The sequence below is a fragment of the Coenobita brevimanus genome, chromosome 45, assembly GCF_032717465.1.
Source record: "Coenobita brevimanus isolate Jiangsu-jjx chromosome 45, ASM3271746v2, whole genome shotgun sequence".
NCBI lineage: Eukaryota > Metazoa > Arthropoda > Malacostraca > Decapoda > Coenobitidae > Coenobita > Coenobita brevimanus.
In genome coordinates, this window is record NC_136998.1 from 30,720,017 (window position 1) to 30,740,217 (window position 20,201).

At 38.3% G+C, this 20,201-nt stretch overlaps 1 protein-coding gene across 1 annotated transcript; it reads left to right on the forward strand.

The window, feature by feature from the left end:
• Positions 1 to 878: 878 nt before the first annotated feature.
• Prp19 (pre-mRNA processing factor 19) lies at positions 879 to 17,913 on the forward strand. The gene is made up of 11 exons (XM_080271196.1): positions 879 to 903; positions 4,614 to 4,763; positions 5,402 to 5,543; positions 5,899 to 6,037; positions 6,869 to 7,063; positions 7,662 to 7,784; positions 11,444 to 11,539; positions 12,362 to 12,529; positions 14,126 to 14,264; positions 15,270 to 15,474; positions 15,983 to 17,913. Exons 1-11 carry the CDS (start codon positions 885 to 887, stop codon positions 16,122 to 16,124), a joined length of 1,518 nt encoding a protein of 505 aa, XP_080127322.1. The 5' UTR covers positions 879 to 884; the 3' UTR covers positions 16,125 to 17,913.
• Positions 17,914 to 20,201: the final 2,288 nt, after the last annotated feature.

Below are 20,201 nucleotides of genomic sequence, written 5' to 3' on the forward strand. Positions count from 1 at the left end.
CTCATTACATCCAAATATAATCAGCAACTGTACAGAGATGAAGAGGTAGCAGTTTTGTCATGTGAGAGTAAAACCTTTGATTATGACTATATCCTCTCCGGCTCGAAATAGTCTACCCTGAGCTGAATAAAGGATTAAAAGCGTCTAGCAGGACAAATCAAATAAAAATTATGTACTCAGGCTGCAGGAATTTGCATCAGGCAGTGGCTTGATTACTGGTCATAGCAAAATAGCTGACGGGCTAAATTATCCTGTTTCTTGTGTGTGTGTGTGTGTGTGTGTGTGTGTGTCATAAAAAACTGAGTGCGGTACGTCATGATGTGATAGGTTACTGTTGATCACCTCACTCCTTGACTCACCTTAGGATGTATGCTGGACGCAGGTCATGCAGGTCCTCTAGACTATGTCCAGATCGTGGATAAGAACCATCGCCTTCCTTTGTTGTATAAGTACTGTACTTTGTATCTCTTTCACGACAATAACCATTAAAAAAAAAAAAAAATGCAAGTGATGGCCTTAACGATACCATAAAAATACGGTCATTATCGTACTTCCCAACTGCTGCCATAAGAGAAGTATTATTATTACTATTTTTATCAATACAGTTTACTTTTAAGACGTAACTAACAGAAAAATTAATTATCTTCATGCATAGTAGCATCATTGATGAAACCTCCGTATTTAAAAATTTTTCGCCTAAAATCGCAAAACGGACTCATAACAAAAAAATGTCGGAAATAACGTCTACATTATGCCTAGAATAGTTAGTTTTAAGCATTATAGAAAAGAGAAATTTTTCAGAATATTAGAGAGAATTTATTTAATAAACTGACATCCGAAGCTTCCCAAATACTACGTTACTCATTTGACTACGTAAACAAAACATGGCACTAATTTGTGCAAGTAAGTTTTTGGTTAAAAATTACGTTGCTTTTGTTTATTGTTACTATTTTTTTCACCCTACGTAATGAGCTGAAGTTGTGATAACGTGGGATCAAGCCGGTATGCGGTATCTCCTTCCGTACTGCAGTTATTAAGCCCGATAATGTGAGGCAGTGATGCCGCTAACCATGATGCTAACCCACGAAGATTTAAAACTAATAGTTTTTGTTACCTTTCATGAACAGTATATTGGTTGAACTAGATTACATATTAAATTATAGCATCCATTGGTAAGTTTGCAGGCAATTGCCAGTTTTGTTCCATGGTTTTACTGGGAAAAGAAGGTACAGAACAAACACCCCTTCATGGGGTTCATATGGGCATTCTCTTTAAACTTACTATTACCCCTGTGTGATGGCATTTCGTTTTCAGAATATAATTTAACCAGGAAAAGTTTTTGAAAATTTCTGTATATATTGCCAAATATCTATAGTCCCTACCCTATTCAGAAAGTAAATTTTAGGGTAAAGTGTCAGTACCATGGTGCAGCATGTTGAAGTGTATGTAGGCTAAATATTTATCTTTACACCAAACTCATGCTGAGAAAAATACAATAAGCTTTCATTCTATTACCCATAATTCTAATGAAATTTTCTTCCACAAATGTCTCTTTGAAGTTAACTGTTTTCAATATCTTAATTAAACTAGCATCTTTACGAACGGTTGGTATGGCAGCCTCCCTTTTTAATGGAAATCAATAAAAGGCTTTAGTTAATGTTACCAGAAATCATTAGAAAGACTATGTTTAGTAGGCGTTAACCAACCTACGGCTGTATTACCGAATATTAGCCTAACCATAATATCCTGTACCTTACTTTGGCTGAGAGGGATACTGGTATGGGGAAAATTGCAGCCTACAGGTAGGACATTGTCATGTCCAGTGTAAACAAACTAAATTATCCTTAGGGAATTAAAGTGCTTTTCTTAGTATTTATAAAAGAAAAGTTGCTTAGAATTAAAGGCTTTATAATTAACCTACTTTTTTTTTTTTTTTCCCCAGCATCAGTTTGGTGTAAAGGAAAAAAAAGGGTTTATGAGTAACAAATGTGTTGTCTCATAAGAAAAAAAATTAAGTTAGTTTAGTAGTAGATGCAGCAAAGATTATTGTTGGTTTTTAGGTGTGAAATTTGCCTAGGTTAGAGCCCATTAGTGTCAAGGTTAGGTCAGAATATTGAACTTCATTGCTTTTCTCTTGCACTACTAATAGGAATTGTGGAAACTATTGTTTTTAAAACTAGTTTTCTTCTGTAACATAAACTGTGATGCAAACTGTTACCTCGAAAATTGGCTTGATATTAATTGCATAGAGTAGAGAGGCATATGAGAGAGTGGGGTGTAAATTGGGTGGAGGGCAGTAAAATGGTAGGGGGACATTAAGGCGATGTTGGTGGTCACCCTGTACAGGATTAAGGCAACTGGCTATAGATAGATAGGAAGACTAATTGTGTTTGCTCTTGTTTTTGCAGTTGAAAAAGTTTGCTTGAATTTTATTAATTATTATTATTATTATTTATTTATTTGTTTAATTATTTTAAAAGATTTATTGCATTTTGTTGTTGTTATTTGATATTATTTCCCAACTTTTATCGACATTTTCCTTCCATGTGAGGAGTCAGACTTTATGGTAGGAAAATGAGAAAGAAGATACTTGTTGCATTAATATCAGAGTCAACTGGAAACAAACTTGGAAAAAAAACAAACTACAGTAATCTAACTAGGGTTTAGTTTGGTAAGGTTGTTAGGTGAAAGCCATAGTTTGTAAATCCAGTTCAAGAAGTCTTGTACGGTAAGTACAGTTAGTAATAAAACTAAGTTGAAGTGGTGAAAAGGTTGATATTACTATAATTCATCTGCTATAACCAGGCAGAGACTATATTTCATGTAGCTAAATGGCAGAATAGATAATAGTATAGCCCTTCATCCTTTCCATTGCACATTTTCATAACTAACAACATACTGTATTTCAGTTTCATTCGCTTGGCTATATCTCTCAGCCATCCCCTTTGTTGTGGAAGGTAGGGTGGCCTTTGGGGGTCCTGGGCAAAGCCTTTATGCACAGTCATGGCTTTTAACCTAGGAACAATATTTTGCATACTGGTAGACATTTACTTCAGCCACATTTTAGGCAGGGTGAGACCCCCAGTGGCCACCCCCACAAGGGGGCTGGGACTGCCTCAAGGGGGTACAGCACTATACCTTTTACATTGGCGCACAAACTGTTGCACAGTAGTAAACCTTCGTCCAGACCAAAGTTTATATGGGGTAGGACTTTTCCCTTCTGCCTTCCTTATAAATACTATAATTTTTTCTTTCCCCTCACAGTATGGCAGGGGTGGGTGTGGCTATCAAAGGTATCCTTTGTCTTGTTTGACTTAAGTTTGGAGGTTGATCATTGGCCCAAAACATATCCCCATTAAACCCATGCTATAGTGGCTTCACTTTATGATTGGTTTTCAAAAATGTACTGTATCCCAGTCATATAACATGGGTATACCATACTATATGTATGCTACCATAATCCAGTAACAGCTGCCAATATGGCTCGGTGGTAACCATGTTAACCTCCTGATCTGTGAGAGACATTTAATGTGGGTGATATTTGCTTATTTCACATGTTTACTTCCTGGTCTGTGAGAGACATTTAAGGTGGGTGATGGTAGTACAGTATGCCCATTTCCTATGTTTAACCTTCTGGTCTGTGAGAGACATATAAAGTGGGTGATGGTAGTATACCCATTTCATATGTTTACCTCTTGATCTTTGAGAGACATTTTAAATGAGTGCTGGTAGTATACCCATTTCATATGTTTACCTCCTGATCTGTGACAGATATTTTAAGTGGGTGATAGTAGTACTGTATGTCCATTTCAGACATTTACCTCCTGGTCAGTGAGAGACATTATAAGTGGATGATGATAGAATACCCATTTCATATGGTAGCCCATGTTTTAGAGAGACTGACATACATAACTATATTCATTACAGAATTGATTTTCATATTCACTGCTCTAATCACAGACATATCTTCCTGATTCATAGTTAGTTTACATAGAGAGGAGTTAATTTTGGCTGTTGCTTTCCTCATGAGGAGATAAAGTTTTTCGTTGAACCTCCTGTGAACAGGTACCGTACAGATATGGGACTGCATAACTCTCATATTACCATACCCTCCAGTCACAGCATTTTTAAGAATCAGTTGTAAATAGTTGGAGAATGGTAAGTTCTTAACAGAGTGAAACTGAAAGAAAAAGGGAAACTGAGGATAAGATGAATGGATGGAGAGGAGATATACTGTATGGTATGTGAGTGTCACATGGGTTGCAAAGGCTATGTGAGAGCATGCAACAGGGCAACATGGAAGCCATTTGTTTGTGGCTTCCCCCTCTGGGATTGAGACATCAGTTTCTATAGATCAGTAGATTTACTGCCCTCCTAAGCTTGCCATTTTAATATTAGTGTATATTTGCAAACTGGTACTTCAGTGTTAGATTTACTACCCACCTGATATTTGTGATGTGTGTGTGTGTGTGTGTGTCTGTATGTGTGTGTGTTTGTCTCTATTTTAGTGTTAAATTTATGGCCCACCGAATCTTTTTGTATAATGTGTTTGTGTTTTCCTTGGTGTTTTATATAGTTCAGTGTCTTATATAGGCTATTTATGCCTTGTCCAGTCAGCAGTGAGGTGCCAGAGCAGCCAGTGGTGTCCCCACTGTCTGGTGCCGTGTTTGAGCGTCGTCTGCTGGAAAAGTACATTGCAGAGAATGGCACCGACCCCATTACCAATAAAGAACTTTCTGTTGATCAGCTTATTGAACTTAAAGGTATTTATGAATATGAAATGAAATTGTATCAAGCTTGATTTTATCAACATGAAGGCAACATTGTCAGAATTATGTATATATATAGTCTTTGTGGTCCATTGGTCTGTCATGTATCATGGAGTTTAATTAATTTTCTGGTGGAATGTGTGTTTATATTCATACATACACCTTTAGGCTATTTACAGTGTATATAAAGTAACCATACAAATGTAGCCTAACTAACGTATGGTTACCTGGTGATATGATGAGTTGTCAGTCCAGTAAGATGTGGCAAAAAGGTTTAAATTTGAGGGGGGTTGGGGTTAATTGATCACAAAATATCACCGAGTTTCAAGCGACTAGCATGGACTGAGTATGGAAAAGTTTTTGAATTATTTGTTATTTCTGAGACAGGTAGTATTAACTCACTGAATTCAAGTGAAGTTCCTTTGTAGTTTATTTTTGATGTACTGGGCTATTTTATTCAGTTTAGAAAAAGATGTCTCATACTAAAGGGATTTATTGATGCTGTCTTTAACCCCTCCAGTTTGAAAAGTCTGTCCTAATCTTAATGAAATTATTAGATGTCAAAAAAAAAAAAAAAAAAAAAGATGAAAGAGTTGTCCCAGGGCTCAGTGGATTATTCTGTGTTATTGCAGTACCTCCTGTGGCTAAGCCCAAGCCACCAAGTGCCACAAGTATCCCAGCTATTTTGAAGGCTCTGCAGGATGAGTGGGATGCTGTTATGCTTCACTCCTTCACCCTCCGCCAGCAGTTACAGACTGCACGCCAGGAACTCAGGTCACTGTGCTGTCTTATGGTCATATGTAAAGCTTTCATGAAAAAAAGCTCACATACCAGTACTGTATTTTCAAACTATAGTTATATTTAAATGGTATTGAAAAAAATGATATAAAGGAAATTGGTAAGAGGTAATCATTCACTTTGGTACAGTATATTTGTCTGTCTGTCTGTCTCTGCCTACCTCAGTGTATATATGTAAATTTTGAAGTGAGAATTTAATGACTTGGAACAGGTATGTGTGCTGAAATGAAGTTTAGGAGGTACCAGGTAATTCATGTGTTGCTTTTGTGTGACCGTGTACTTAAATACATGTGTCAGCTTGAATATAGAGGTTACATTTTTGTGCCAACAGCCATGCTTTGTATCAGCATGATGCAGCCACCCGTGTGATTGCCCGACTCAACAAGGAGGTGACAGCTGCCCGTGAGGCCCTGGCCACACTCAAACCACAGGCAGGCATTGCACCAGCTGCTCCTACTGGACCCACTATTGTGAGTGTTTCTTGTTGCAGTTCTTCAGTGACAGAAGTAGCTTTCCTCTGTCTTGTGAATAACCTTGAGTACCTGTAGAACAGCTTGAACATACATAGTAGAGCTACCCGCCCATGTCTGGCATGTGTAAGCTGGTCGCTACAGTACATACTAAGATCGGTTTCTGTAAATGAAATAAAAGGGTGGTGAAAGCTAAGATAAGATAAAGCGAGATATCTTCTGATGGGAGAGTTTAAAATGGAAGTAAATCTGTGAGAGTGAGGATAATATTGGAGAGGGAAGATTGTATTTTGTATTAAAGAATAGGGTGAAATACTATGATAGTAAAGAAGAAGTTGAAAAAAGTAACTGGAACACATAAGCAAGAAACAGTTAACTTTGTTATGACCATCCCCTGTTAGCATATTCATAGGATGGTTCAGAGTACGGTACTGGAAAAGGTGATGAGTGTCATGCAGCTGTGTGATGAAGACTGTATTCTTAATGGAGGTAACAGAGAAAGAAGTGGGTTTTAATGGTAAACTAAGTTTATTGGTGCCATTTTGAGAGGATTATGGTTTAGGAAATCCTCATTAGAAGTTAGGAGTGTTCTCCAGAAATATTAGCTATTTCCATTATGTTATTACATTGCTATAATTTAGGGGACCTGGCAGCTCACTTATATTGGTAGCAGTGGAACTTTAGTAGATGTTTTTTCTATAATTAACTGTGGTCTTTATACCAGAAAAGACTGGCCAAAAAAAAATGATGATGTAACAATGGCTTTCCCTGATCTGCACTTTGTATATACAATATATATGATTGTTGTATCATGATGGCTTGTTTACACAGGCTGCCACAGCAGAGGCTGGTGGAGCTGCAGATGTACCTAGTGAGGGTGCTGGGTTGACGGAGGAGGTGGTGGCTCGGTTGCAGGACACTGCCACCGTGCTCACACAGGAGCGCAAAAGACGAGGCCGCACTGTGCCCGAGGGACTCACACCAGCAGACCAAATCAGAGGATACACAACTCTAGCATCACACCCTGTAAGTAGCACTGTCTTTGCTCCAGTGAAAGAAATTGTGGCCCCAGATTGCTCTAATAATGTTTTTTCTGTTGCTGATATACTGTTCTTGTATACAGGGGGGTTACTGTGTTATGAATAGATACATATATGGAAATCTGCTTGTTAAGTGAATGCTCTTATAGTGGAGTACATAACCTATATGAGAAAAGGGGGATTCAGTGTTTGACCACCACCAGCTTACACCTCTACTGTACAGCTTTGTAAGGCAATTTTGAACGAGAATAAATGTTTTATATATGCAGTCGTGCTGCATAACGTCTGACTGCACAACGTCCATTTGCTTTAACATCTGGGGCCGTTAAAGATAGTTATCCTCCTTCCACTCCTCCTTCTCATCATCATCATCATCATCATCATCATCATCATCATCCGGACCTCCTTTCCCACCTTAGGGCAGGGTGAGGAGTAGCAACATCCAGACATCCTAAGTTTGCCCAGTTCAGTGGGCAACGCTTCCATTCACTCATCATTCAGTCCCTTGGAATTCTGGCTCCATCAGATAGGCCAAAAGAAAAATTTATTTATTTATATAATAACCCTCTACCTCATCTCCCTAGGGTCTGCACAGTGCCTCAGTGCCCGGAATCCTGGCTCTTGATGTTCACCAGAAGGACACCAGTAAGATTGTCACTGGTGGCAGCGACAAAAATGCCACCGTCTTCAACAAGGACACTGAACAGGTCAGGTGTAGTAAGGCTATTACAGTGCTTATGTTTTTTCTTCATTTATATACTGCAGTGGGTGCCTGATGGTGTATTAATCTAAGAAGCTCCAACCATAATTGACCCATAAGGGCTTATTTCTTATAGGTGGTTAGGGTTTATTTACTCATAAAACCACCTTTGGGTGAGAAACTGGTCACTTATGTAAAATATCTGGACTAGACTGTGTAGCCTAGCCTTGGGTCCCTACACTTTTGATTGGGCAGTATAGGACTGAATGAGCAAAAGATAGAAATCCTCAAATGAAACATGTGTATATTTTTTCATACTTTGTACTATTAAAGACTGATTCACACCTTCCATCAAGATTTCATCCAGTTCACACTCAACCTTCAAGTTGGCATGGCATCTCATAGAGTTTAACCCCTTAACCGCGGGGCGTCACTTTCGTGACGCTTGGGAGCAAGGGATCATACCGCGGGGCGTCGCTTTTGTGATTCTGTGTTATTTTGAATTCACCCGGGCTTTCAAGTGGGGGCTTGTATCATCTATCAGTACTGACAATGTCCAACACTAGTCAGCACTCCTAATCTCATCTGTACTCCCATCCATTGTTGACAATTTAGCCATTTCTCCCCGTTCTTGACTCCCCTCCCTACCCCCCCTCCATTACCCTATCCTCTCGCCTGCCCGGCCATGCTACGCTAAGTAAATCTTCCCTGGAATTTTTCACTGATTTCATCCATTGAAATAAGCCCTATGTCGTATTCTTATACCAAATAATATATACAAGAAAGAAATCAGGTAAGTGAGAGTGCCATACACCTGGAATTGGCTAATTATCACCTGACAACACCTCACGTGCACTTGTTCGCTAATTTTCGCTGTTTTTTTCCCCTTGAAATATGCCGTATAATCTATTTTCGTAATAAATATACATGTAAGGAGAGAAGGGAGAAGCCTAAGTGATATTTACATTCACCTGGAACTACCTAATTTATAATGTATTGTCTAGATTTCCTGCCAATCATATCAGTGCTACACAAAGCTGTTTCAAGATTTAACATTGGTAGCTCTGATTATATATCTCCTAAGTAGGCCTCTAATCTATTTTCGTAATAAATATACCTGTAAGGAGGGAAGGGAGAACCCTAAATGATATTTACATTCACCTGGAACTACCAAATTTATAATGTATTGTCTAGATTTCCTGCCAATCATATCAGTGCTAGACTTAGCTGTTTCAAGAAGTAATATTGGTAACTCTGAATAACCCCTAAAGCAGGCCTCTAGGCTAGCTGGCCTGGCAGCTGCGTTATCAGTGTAGTCTCATCTTCCGAAGTGAGAGGACGTATGTTTCATCTTGCTGACTTCAAGGCCTTTTTTCACCCCCATGCAAATGGCTCTGTGACCTTTACCCCCTACTAAACCTCGTGTGGAAAGAGGTAAAGGGCTGACAATTGATAAAAGAGTGACTACGATCTTTCTATTGAGTAAAACAGTGCAAGTGGAATTGTAAATAATGTGTAAATAATGTGTAAACAGCAAGTGAAAGTAATGAATGTAAATATACGTGAACAATGGAAAATAGTTTTATAAGTTATTTCAAGTGACAGTGCATAACACTGTAAATAAAATAGAAATGTAAATAACGTAAATAAAATAGAGAACGTAAATAGAAATGTAAATGAGTAGTATTATAAGAATACGAGTATATACCCTAGGAGTAATGAAAGTGAAAGTTTCACTCTAGCATGTCTGAATGCTATGAGTTATGAGAGTGAAGATGAAAGTGACATTCACTCTCAATGCCAGTATACAGGACGAGAAAGTGAATGCTACGTATTTTACTGAAAGAAATTTAATCCCTACAGTGACAATAAACTAATACTACTGAAGGAAACTTATGGATAAAGACTGTAGATATATATAAGTGTTATATAGTAATAGAAATATAAAGTGTGAGGGGTTTTATGAATAATAAATGACAGACTACCATGAGCGAACTAGTGCCAGTGCGACGATCAGACGCGCTCGTAATTTCCATTGCTTTCACAGTGTTTTTTTTTTTGAGTATGGATCCCAAACTACTTGAAAATTGTAGAATAGTGTTTATAGTGTTTGTATCTGGCTGTGGTAATCATATTACGGGTTGTTGGGAAGTGTAAAGTGGAGACTTCGTTACCCTACTTCAGAGGTCTCCACAAGTCCTACGGTAACCGACGAAGGCTCAACAATCATTCCAGGAGAAAGCTGAAGGTATGTGCCATAAGCATATGTAATTTTATTATTCTAGGACTAATAACTGATTTTTGGCAAATATTTTTTGAGAGTCTGTCGGAGCCCAAATAACCCCGCGGCACACGCAAGTAATTGGTAAACAAGCCCGCGGTGTAGGGGTTAAGAAACTTGCATGAATTTCACTTTTAGATGAAAAAAAGGAATTGAACCCTAAAGAGAACTAGTTATGAATACATAAAGCCATAAGGAAAAGACAAGCTGAAGGTGAATACCAGACACTTTACGGGGAGTTAGGTGGTGAAGTAAAAATAATAATCCACCCATCCATCCATCGTCTAATCCTGTGTTGCCCCATGAGGAGCGTAGGAGCAATACTAATGATAATAAATATTCATTAGTAGCCATTCTGGTTCTGTATCTTGGCAGTAGCGCACCACTGACTTCTCAGACACTTTTTTTTTTTTTTTTTTTTTTTCCATGAGTGCTTTAGTACATTAAAATAAAAGACAACATTGCCTTGATTCCAACAGTTAAATAACAACTTTAAAACAATTAAACTTTAATTTTTTTACCCAGTTTGTTAAGCCCTTGTAAACAATTCCTTTTTTTTTTTTTTTAACCATTGTTGCTTTGCCTTCTATTTTATGTATAAAGTTCATGCAAACCATGCTGGGATGTTGTTCCCACTATCAGTAATGTCTCAGCAACAGCTAGGCTTGGCACCATCTCGTCATGGCAAAGTATTCTTCCTGAGAAACCTTGCCAGAACGGAACTGATACGTGCCAGGTACATGACAGTGAAGAACCATTCGTGTGAACAGGTCCATTCGATTACATGAAAGAAATAGTAATGGAACGGTGACATGACGTGATGAGACAGTAATGTGGTGAAAAGTGTGAAAGCCTTAAGTCCACAGTAAATGACAGAAAACTTATAAAACTAATTTGCCAGTTTCTTCCAATTTACAGTACCAGTTGTATGGAAAAATGTGATAATTTTGAGACATACCTGAGAATGAGAGGCTGACTAGAAAAGAATATTTGTGTGTGGTAAAGGAGGGTAGGGGAAGAGGGAGACTGAGGATGAAATGGAGGGATGGGGTGGAGAGGTATATGAGCGAGGAGTGTGTGATTTGAAGAGAGGGCACCCTGAATGCAAAGGACAGGTGACTTGGAGGGGATTCATCTGTGCCCAGCTCTTCCAGGATTATTGCTTATGGCTGTTGATGGACAATCACAGTTTTAACAGTTAACAGTCTCAGGCTTCTGTGTTTTACTCTCATCTTAATAAAATTGTCTGGTGTTGGTGAAATAGACTGAGACTGTACAGTTGTTCCACCATGCTATAGTTAATGGCACAAGTATTAAAGGTCAAGCTTCTTTATTATTACTGTATTATCACGATCATCATCATTTTTATTGTTGTATTTTTTCAGGTTGTTGCTATTCTTAAAGGCCATACCAAAAAAGTCTCGTGTGTTGTGTACCACCCAACAGAAGATACTATCATCACTGCATCACCAGATACTCAGGTAGCTACAATATACTGCCCTTAATGGGATGCCTGTTTTGTACTAGTAGTAATTATAAATTAAATTACCCTTTTTCTAGATCTTCCACTTTATGTGAAGTTGTGAAATGAGGATGATGACCTTAGTACTCCAGATGTGAAATGTATGGTATTTTCAGCAAGATATAGTGGTATACTGCCCTAGAGGGAGAGAGCTATTTTTTTAATTATTATTATTTATAACTGGGCTAAAAACCTACTTTTCTTAATGACAAAACTGGATAAGTATGGCAGAAAAAGTAAGACAGATATAATTATTTCTAGTTAGTGTTGAACATGGTGGATTTCTGGGTGGGGTGTTTGGCAAATTGTGAGAAAAGCAAGTGAGATGTAATGCTGGATATTAAAGGCACGTATGGATTTGGAAAAATTATACAACAAAATGGACAGGGAGTGATTACAGAATATGCTGTAATGCATTTATGTGGGAGGAACTGCTGAATGTTAAAAGTTTTTGTGGTCATAATGAAGGGTTTAAAAAAGGGTAGATTTGAGGAAGGGGTTCAATATCTTAGTGTTGGAGTTAAGGGAGAGGTCAGAGAGAGAGTAATATGGTCCATGTACTGCAGCTGTACATCATTTCCATAGTACTTTTTTTGGTTTATTTCCCATAGCCCAGTAGCAAAATAAGACAATACTACAGTTCATTATCCTTTCCAACGTACTTATTCATGACTGACACCTTATTCGGGTGTTAATCTCTTATTACAGCTCAGTATTAGAGAGGTGACAATTTTAGACCAAACTGAAGTGGACAGAGCATAGTCACTGTGTCTTTCTCCAGATTCGTGTGTGGAATGTTGGCACCTCCCAGACTCTACAGCTCATACGTGCTCATGATGGGCCGGTGACAGGCCTTTCTCTTCATGCTACTGGTGACTACCTTCTGTCAGCCTCTCGAGATCACAACTGGGCCTTCTCAGATATTAGAACTGGTCGTGTCCTTTGTAAGGTGAGGAATATTGTAGCTAGTTTGAGAATAAATAATTCTGTTGTGTTAAGTAATTTTTTAATAATATTACCAGGGTAAACTTTTTCAGGCACAGGTTTTTGGTTGGGGGTTTTACAGCAGGATGCCCTCCTTGGCACCAACCCTTCAATATGTCCAGACTTGGGACCAGTACTAAGTGAAATCCGGTGACTAGTTGTAGTTTTATGTTTGATTCATTTGTGTTGTGAGTTAACTTTGTGTGTTTGCAATAAATGCTTGGTTATTCTACTCATTGCACGTGTGCAACATTTTGGGTCCAAACATATGCTGTAACAAAACTATTTTATGGATAATGATTAATTTGATGTTTATTTTTGTGTCTTGATGAGAAGTATGAATACACTACTTGCACTACATCATTTTTCTTGTGTAGTTGGTATGGTGAGTGAATGGGAGTCATATGGTAGTATGAGCTAATTACTTTCCGAGAGGTGAACTGTTTCCTAAAACTACAGTTCAGTAGTTTTATCCCATGAGATGTGGAGCAAAGACTACCACCTTTGCATTTCCCTCTTGTTATAGAAAGTGAATGGCAAGGTAGGGAGTATGGGGTGGAATTCCTCCTCACTGTAAACCCTAACCTGTTCAGCATGATTTTTTTTTTTTTCCCTGGGCAGTTTTATCCAAAATATGTTAAGGTGATAAAATGTAGTTAGGTTTAAGTGAACTACAGTACTGGGAAATATCCTTGAAAGCCTGGATTAGTGGAGTTGTATCAGTGGAGCGTAATTAAGGCTGTGATCATCCCCTTGTGCACAGGTAGAGGTAACTGAAGTGAGTGCACAGAGTATCACTGAGCAAGTCAGCAGAGTGTTGTAGGGAAGGTGCATTAAATAGTACAAGAGGAGATTAGGAAGTTATCACAGTATCAGGTGGATGAGGAAGACTGTGATCATTGGAGTGGTAAGGAGTATGTGGATCAGTTATTTGTAGGAAGGCATACAGTAGAGGAAGCATGTAAGAAGTACTGCAGTACAGTATATTTGTGGTGTCTATGGATCTTGAAAAATCATATGATGATTATGTCTATGGATCTTGAAAAATCATATGATGATTATTGTAATGATGCACCATTAGGAAGGAAATCATGTTATAATATGATTGGCATGCTGAGTATAAGTTAGTAACCATAACTGGAAATGACCACAGTCAAATAACTTATATTCCTGAGCTTGGTAGGTAAGATTTAAAGTAGCTGTATCACTGTTTCAGTTGATTTATGCTTGTAAACCATAGTGTCAACTCATCCTCTGCTGCTACTCTTGACTGGAAGGAAGTCTTAGCCAGGTTTTCACACTGAAGGAGGAACTTGCTGTCCTATGTTAAGGTGGTAGCTAGGTCAGATGATAGTTTTGTTTTATTGCACAAGGAACAGTTTACAATGACAGTTATTTGTACAGTCTTGAAGCTCAAAACTACGAACAACAGTTCTTTGTTCATAATAAAACCCAAACTATGACTTCCTTTCAGCCAGAGTTTAAGGGTAAAGGGTCAGCAGAAACAATGGTTCACAAGTGTATTATATCAGTACATACTGAATTTTCTAAAACTTGTCAGGTAAGTGATACATCAGCCAGTTCGCCACTGACTGCTGCACAGTTTCACCCTGATGGCCTCATTCTGGGCACGGGCACACAGGACGCCACCATCAAAATCTGGGATCTGAAGGAACGCTCCAATGTTGCTAACTTCCCAGGTGAGCTCACTACTGTTACTGTAATTCCTTGTTCAAGCACATTTTCACTTAACATTTTTTCACCATAAAGCTTTTTATATACTATACTGGGAGCAAGCTATTGTTAACGCATTAAAACGTACCGAGCTGCAGACCTCTTGTGAAGTACATTGAAGGTTTTCATGGACCAAGCTGCAAGCCCCATATGAGGAACACTTTATTTTGATTATAGTGGTAGGTGGGGGCGCTCACCATCCACTCACTCAATGTAGTGCTACTCCCGGGTGACTGCCCTTTCCTCTCTTCCTTCCTTTGTTCCTTCCATCCTCTTCTGTCTGTCTTTCCTTCATACTTTCATGTTCCTTGTGTTTGTGGGTGACTCTACACTGAGCGACAAGCCAGATGGCTTCATGTACACCAGGGATCCATTTCCCGCACTGGGTGGTAACCACATAACCAAACTTTGGCGCCTGGTGGTTTTGTGGGTAATTAAGGATCCCCAATCGGATTGAGCCAGTGCTGGTTTGTATCCAAGGGATGGATGGGGTGTATTGCTTATATAATGCCACTTGGGGATGAGTGAGGCTGGCCATTCTCATCCTAAATGTCAGGACCAACTTGCCCAGCCCCAGGCTCCTATGCTCCTCATGGGGCAACACAGGATTAGGTGATGAATGAATGAATGAAATAAACCAGTGGCCCAGGGGAGGTAAGCTACCTTACTAAGAATCAACCTGGCGGAGGTTAAGTGGTCAGGATGTGTAGTGAAAAGCCATAATTAGTTTTTTTTTTTTTTTCCTGGTAAGTAGTTTATACAGCTGAACATGTTTCATCCAGAAAATATTATTATTATTATTATTATTATATTATCATCATCATCATCATCAGTATTTTTTCCATCTACAAATGATTTTCATCACTTTAGGATAGACTTATTGAGCTGAAAGGGTTAGAAATAGTATTCACTAACCTTTTCAGTATCAGAGGTCCATGTGTGTTCTGCAATATCATCCTGTGTCTCTTTAGGTCACAGTGGTGCCATCAGTTCCATTGCCTTCAGTGAGAATGGATACTACCTGGCCACTTCTGCTGAAGACTCCACAGTCAGGCTTTGGGATTTGCGCAAACTGAGGAACTTCAAGACAATCCAGCTGGACGAGGGGTATGAAGTGATGGACCTGTGCTTTGACCAGTCGGGTACCTACCTTGCTGTTGCCGGCACTGATGTTAGGTGGGTCTTGACTTTGTCATGCATATTTCTTAAAGAGCTCAGTGTAGTTATATTTATCAGCATTGTTATTATCATAGTCATTTTCATTGTCATCACTCACCATCATCATCATCAACATCAGCAGCAACTTACAATTTGGCATATTTCTTTACCTCCCAGATAGAGTCAGTCTGTCAACTATCTGCTTACTCCAACACTTGTCATAGGTAATTCACCAAACTAACAAAATCTTGTCAGTTCCCTAGTCTTTTCAGCCTCCATACATCACTTTCTCACATACTTGTTTACCTTGTCTATGCACCTTCTCAGCCTGCCATGCATCATCCAACCTCAAAACTCACTCATTTACAACTGTTTTATCACCTTTTTTACCTCCATTCTCATCATATGGTCGTACCAGCTAAGCACTTTCACTTCTACCCAATTTTTAACAGACTTCCATTTATGAGTCACGTTGTGTTTTGATCATATGCATTCTACACTAACTTTGCATATTATTTCTTTTCAGAGTTTATGTGTGCAAGCAGTGGAATGACCTTAGAATATTCAATGACCACACAGCCATGGCCACAGGTGTTCGCTTTGGTGCCAATGCATCATATTTGGCATCGACTTCAATGGACAGAACACTTAAGATTTATGGGCCATAAGATGGGAAGCAAAAAGTATGTCATCTTAAATGTTTAACTCCATGATGGATGATGTTTTTTTTTATATGGCATTGTTGCTACATCAGATGATTTTATTCAGCTTAGGGACTTTCAGACTGAAAGGGTTGTATATACCCTTCATTAATGTGTTTACTGCTGAGGTGTTGTAAGCTGAATAAAATTGTCTGATAACAGCAAGAATTAAATAAAAACAACATCCTTTGACTGAAGTACTGAAGTCATCTGCAAAGATGATTACTAATAGATTTAAATAATAAATTTTTACATTTTACGTAGGTGGCTCAGATAATTCAGAAATACTGTATACAGGAACTTTGTGTGCATTAATGGTACACACTGTAGTTCCCTTCATTTCCTATTTTGATGAATATTTTACTATATGTATTTTGCATTTTAGTCTTACTGTTTTCAGATTTCCCCCCTCCCCCAGAAGACATTTTTTCCAACTGGAAGTATTAGATATAGCCTTCGTTAACCTTGTCACTACAAGATGTTCGTTGTAAGTTGAATAAAATTGTTGTGTTAGCAGCAAGGATAAAATAACAAAATTCATAAATGCATTGAAGAGGGTAATATTATGTAGAAGTGTAGTGGGTATTTCTAAATTTTGTGTATTAAAAGGGCCAGTGTTTTCACAAGTCTGAGGTATAGGTTTTTATGTTTTACTGTTTGTTTATCAGTGCACTGAATATGGTTAGCATAACACTATCAGTTTCCTGGAATGTGAATGTTGTAATACTCTATGTAGTTGCCTTGTTTGTATTGTCCTTGTAAATATCACAGCAAACTGACCATCTTTATTCAGTGTTTCAAGCATACTGACAGTATAGCCTCTGAGTTATAATATGTACTACAGAAATTGAGTATTTTTATTGTTTGCCCATGTTGCTGTAGTAGGAGGTACATACATATTCTGATTATTGATCCAGTCAGTGTTGATGTTTAGTGATAATGACTTTTGCAGATCAGTGAGAGATGGAATTACTGAATGGATGAGAAATAACATTCAGATGGTATGGACATAGACTTGTAGAGTACACAAAGAATACAGATAGAGTGCTCAAGATAATCTTTGAATGTGAGATTGAGGGTATTGTTGGCAGAGACAGACTTTGTATGTCATGAAAGAAAAGAGCGAAGCAGTATAGTGGTAAACAAGGAAGAGGAACTGAAGTGTTTGAGAGAGTGGGAGATGTGTAAGGATAAAGTACTCTGGAGGCAATTCTGTCATTACCATCCCCAGTTGGGGTGTTCCTAGGAGGGAGCAAGGCATCAGATATGATAATAATGATGATCTGCCAGAATTGGTCATTATTGCTGCAGCTTACCTTTGCAACATGATTTCATGAATGACCAGTCATATATGTATATATGCTTGCACATTAGCATGATTTTAGGGGCTAGGCAGTTTTGCTGTGTGTCAGCCATGATTTCTTGTTTAAACTTAGCAGGCCTCTTAATAAGGTATGCTGGTAGCTTTTTAAGTATGTACCATTTATTGTCAGTTCTTCATTTTTGAGGGATTTGTGAATTACAATATAGGTATGTACTACCAATGTCATGTAAATATTAAACAACCATTCTTCAGAGTCATTTTGCCACTGACATAGAATCTTCTTTGTGTGAAGCATTCATCATTAAACAAAACCTTTTGTGAAGTTAAAAATTGCCACACAGCTACCATGTGATTATGATGAATACTGAAACTAAATAACTACATTTTGAGTTATCATAGATATGTCTAAGATGTTACTGCTGTACCACTCAGCACCGGATCTAAGTATAACAGTTTTTAAAAATTGACAGAGATTATTCTTATACCTTTCCTTGATATTATTTTATTAGTACAGTATTTCTATACATATGTGACCATGTATGTAAAACTATGACCCCATTGTTTTCATCTAACAGAACTGGGCCTCTCCCACAACTTTAATAAGCTGTAATTGCATTCAGTTCAGTTCATTATGAGGTAGGGATTAGTCTCCCTGGTTACTGGTCAAATTGACCATCCAGTCTGACTACACTTGGTCCTTACCTGAGATTAAAGGGATTAGGGATCTTTGTTGGGTAAGAACACATATTTCAAAAGAACTTAATGAAAACATAATGAGAAAGGAAATGGCACTTTAGTTGTTTTGCTGATGTTGTTGCACTTGATTTTTTTATTCAGGATAGCACCAAACAGCTTTGTTTCAGTTGAGGTATCCTAGTAGTCAGTGGCAACATATTTCGATAAACCTTTCACCGTTGTTATCTCACCGAGGAATATTACATAAACAAGTCATTTTTATACAGTTGAGAAGAATCCTAATATTTGAAGCATTAAGTATTAGATTGATATTCACAGTTATGGAACTGATCTTAAAGTACATGTTACTGGCACTGTGGTAGAATTCATTGGCTGGAGTGATATCTTTGCCCTGCATGTGCAAGTTTAAATCTCTCAGAGGTTACAAGATACTGTGCTATGATAATACAACGTGGTGTTACTAAGGCCGTAAGTCAAAGTCTTGCCTTTCAAAACTCTGGACTCTGGTAACCTAACCCTGGACTCAACGCTATCAAGGAGTAATATGGGACTGATTGTTACTTCCCCCACCCCACTCCAAAACAAACACTGTTGCTATCTGTAACTTTCTCTTGTTTTACAGGCATCCTTATTTTAATAGACTTATTGTTGATACAGCACTAATATCTCTACCTTTACCTAAATATTGTGCTGTGAAAGAAAATGTATTTGTGAGAGCAACATGGTTCAAAAGTTAAAAAATATATATATATATATATGACTGTTGAGAGAGAAGGTGACTCAGTGTGTTTTGTGGGTTAATAGGGGCAGTATTAAGGTGGTGAAGGATTTAAACTGCCTAGGTACACTAATAGAAAAAAAAAAGGTAAAAATATGAAAATGAAGTGGAGAATAGAATGGGTCAAGGATGAGAAGTGGCTGGTACTATGAAGACCTTAGCATGAAGCGGATCTAAGTGTGGAAGCAAGGATTGCATGAGGACGTGTTAGAGCGTACAATATATGGTTAGGAGACCTGTATGTCATTGGTGTGAAACAACAAGTATAAGAGCAATGGAAATGGGACAGCTTAGGGAATGTATGTGGTGTGCATAGTGTAAATAGGACAAAACAGTGGTTCATGATAAGTGTGGAGTAAGGAAATGTGTTGATACTGTACAGTATTGTAATATGCTAGAAAAGTTAGCTTAGATGGTATGGTCATATGGAGAGAATGGATATAAACAGGGTGGTGAAATAGGTATTAGTGAGTGAAAGTGAAGATGAGGTGAGGCATTGTAGGCCAAGAAGAAAGTGAATAGATATGGTAAGTGATTGTGTGAAAAACTGAGGTATAACAGCTGATGACAACAAAAAAAATGGTAGCTGATCAAGTTGCATGGATGAAGTGCATATAGAAAGGCATGTGACAGTACATTGGTGCCCCTTACATAACTTGATAATCAATAGAATGACTATCTGGCAGTTGTATTTTAAGTGTATCAATTATGTCAAGAATGTTCAGATGGTAATACTTGTGAGGTGGTAAGGATTCTGGGGTCCTGCATGTGTACAAATGAGTGGCCCATTTCATTGGTTATGCTCTTGATTGTTCTCCCACTTTCATCCTTTCTCTTCCCATGTTTCTGGACCCTTAGATGATGATGATGATAGAAAATACAATCCAGTGCTGTTCTGTCTTCTACATTTCATGTCTAACATGTGATAAGAAAACAAAGAACATGTCGGTAAAGTCTGGTACCCATCGATCCCTACTAGGGCCGTGGGGACATAAATATGGCCCTTCAGAGGTAGGTCACCAAATCTCATGAGACAGACTGGTGGGCTAGCTAGAACCAATAGACCCTCACTTCCGAAAAAGTGGAAGTCAGTGCCAACGCTGTAGGACCCACGCTTCCACAAATATAGAGGAGTTGGGCAAAGCCATAGAGCCCACTCTTCCAAGAAACTGGAAGTCTATACAGCCATAGGATGACCACCTCCAAGAAATTGGGAGTGTACCACAGCCGTACGATCCATTGATAA

Coding starts and splice junctions, on each gene's coding strand:
- Prp19 (XM_080271196.1), top strand. Junction 5,544..5,898: donor ACTGCACGCCAGGAACTCAG/GTCACTGTGCTG, acceptor TTGTGCCAACAG/CCATGCTTTGTATCAGCATG. Junction 15,475..15,982: donor GTTGCCGGCACTGATGTTAG/GTGGGTCTTGAC, acceptor ATTTCTTTTCAG/AGTTTATGTGTGCAAGCAGT.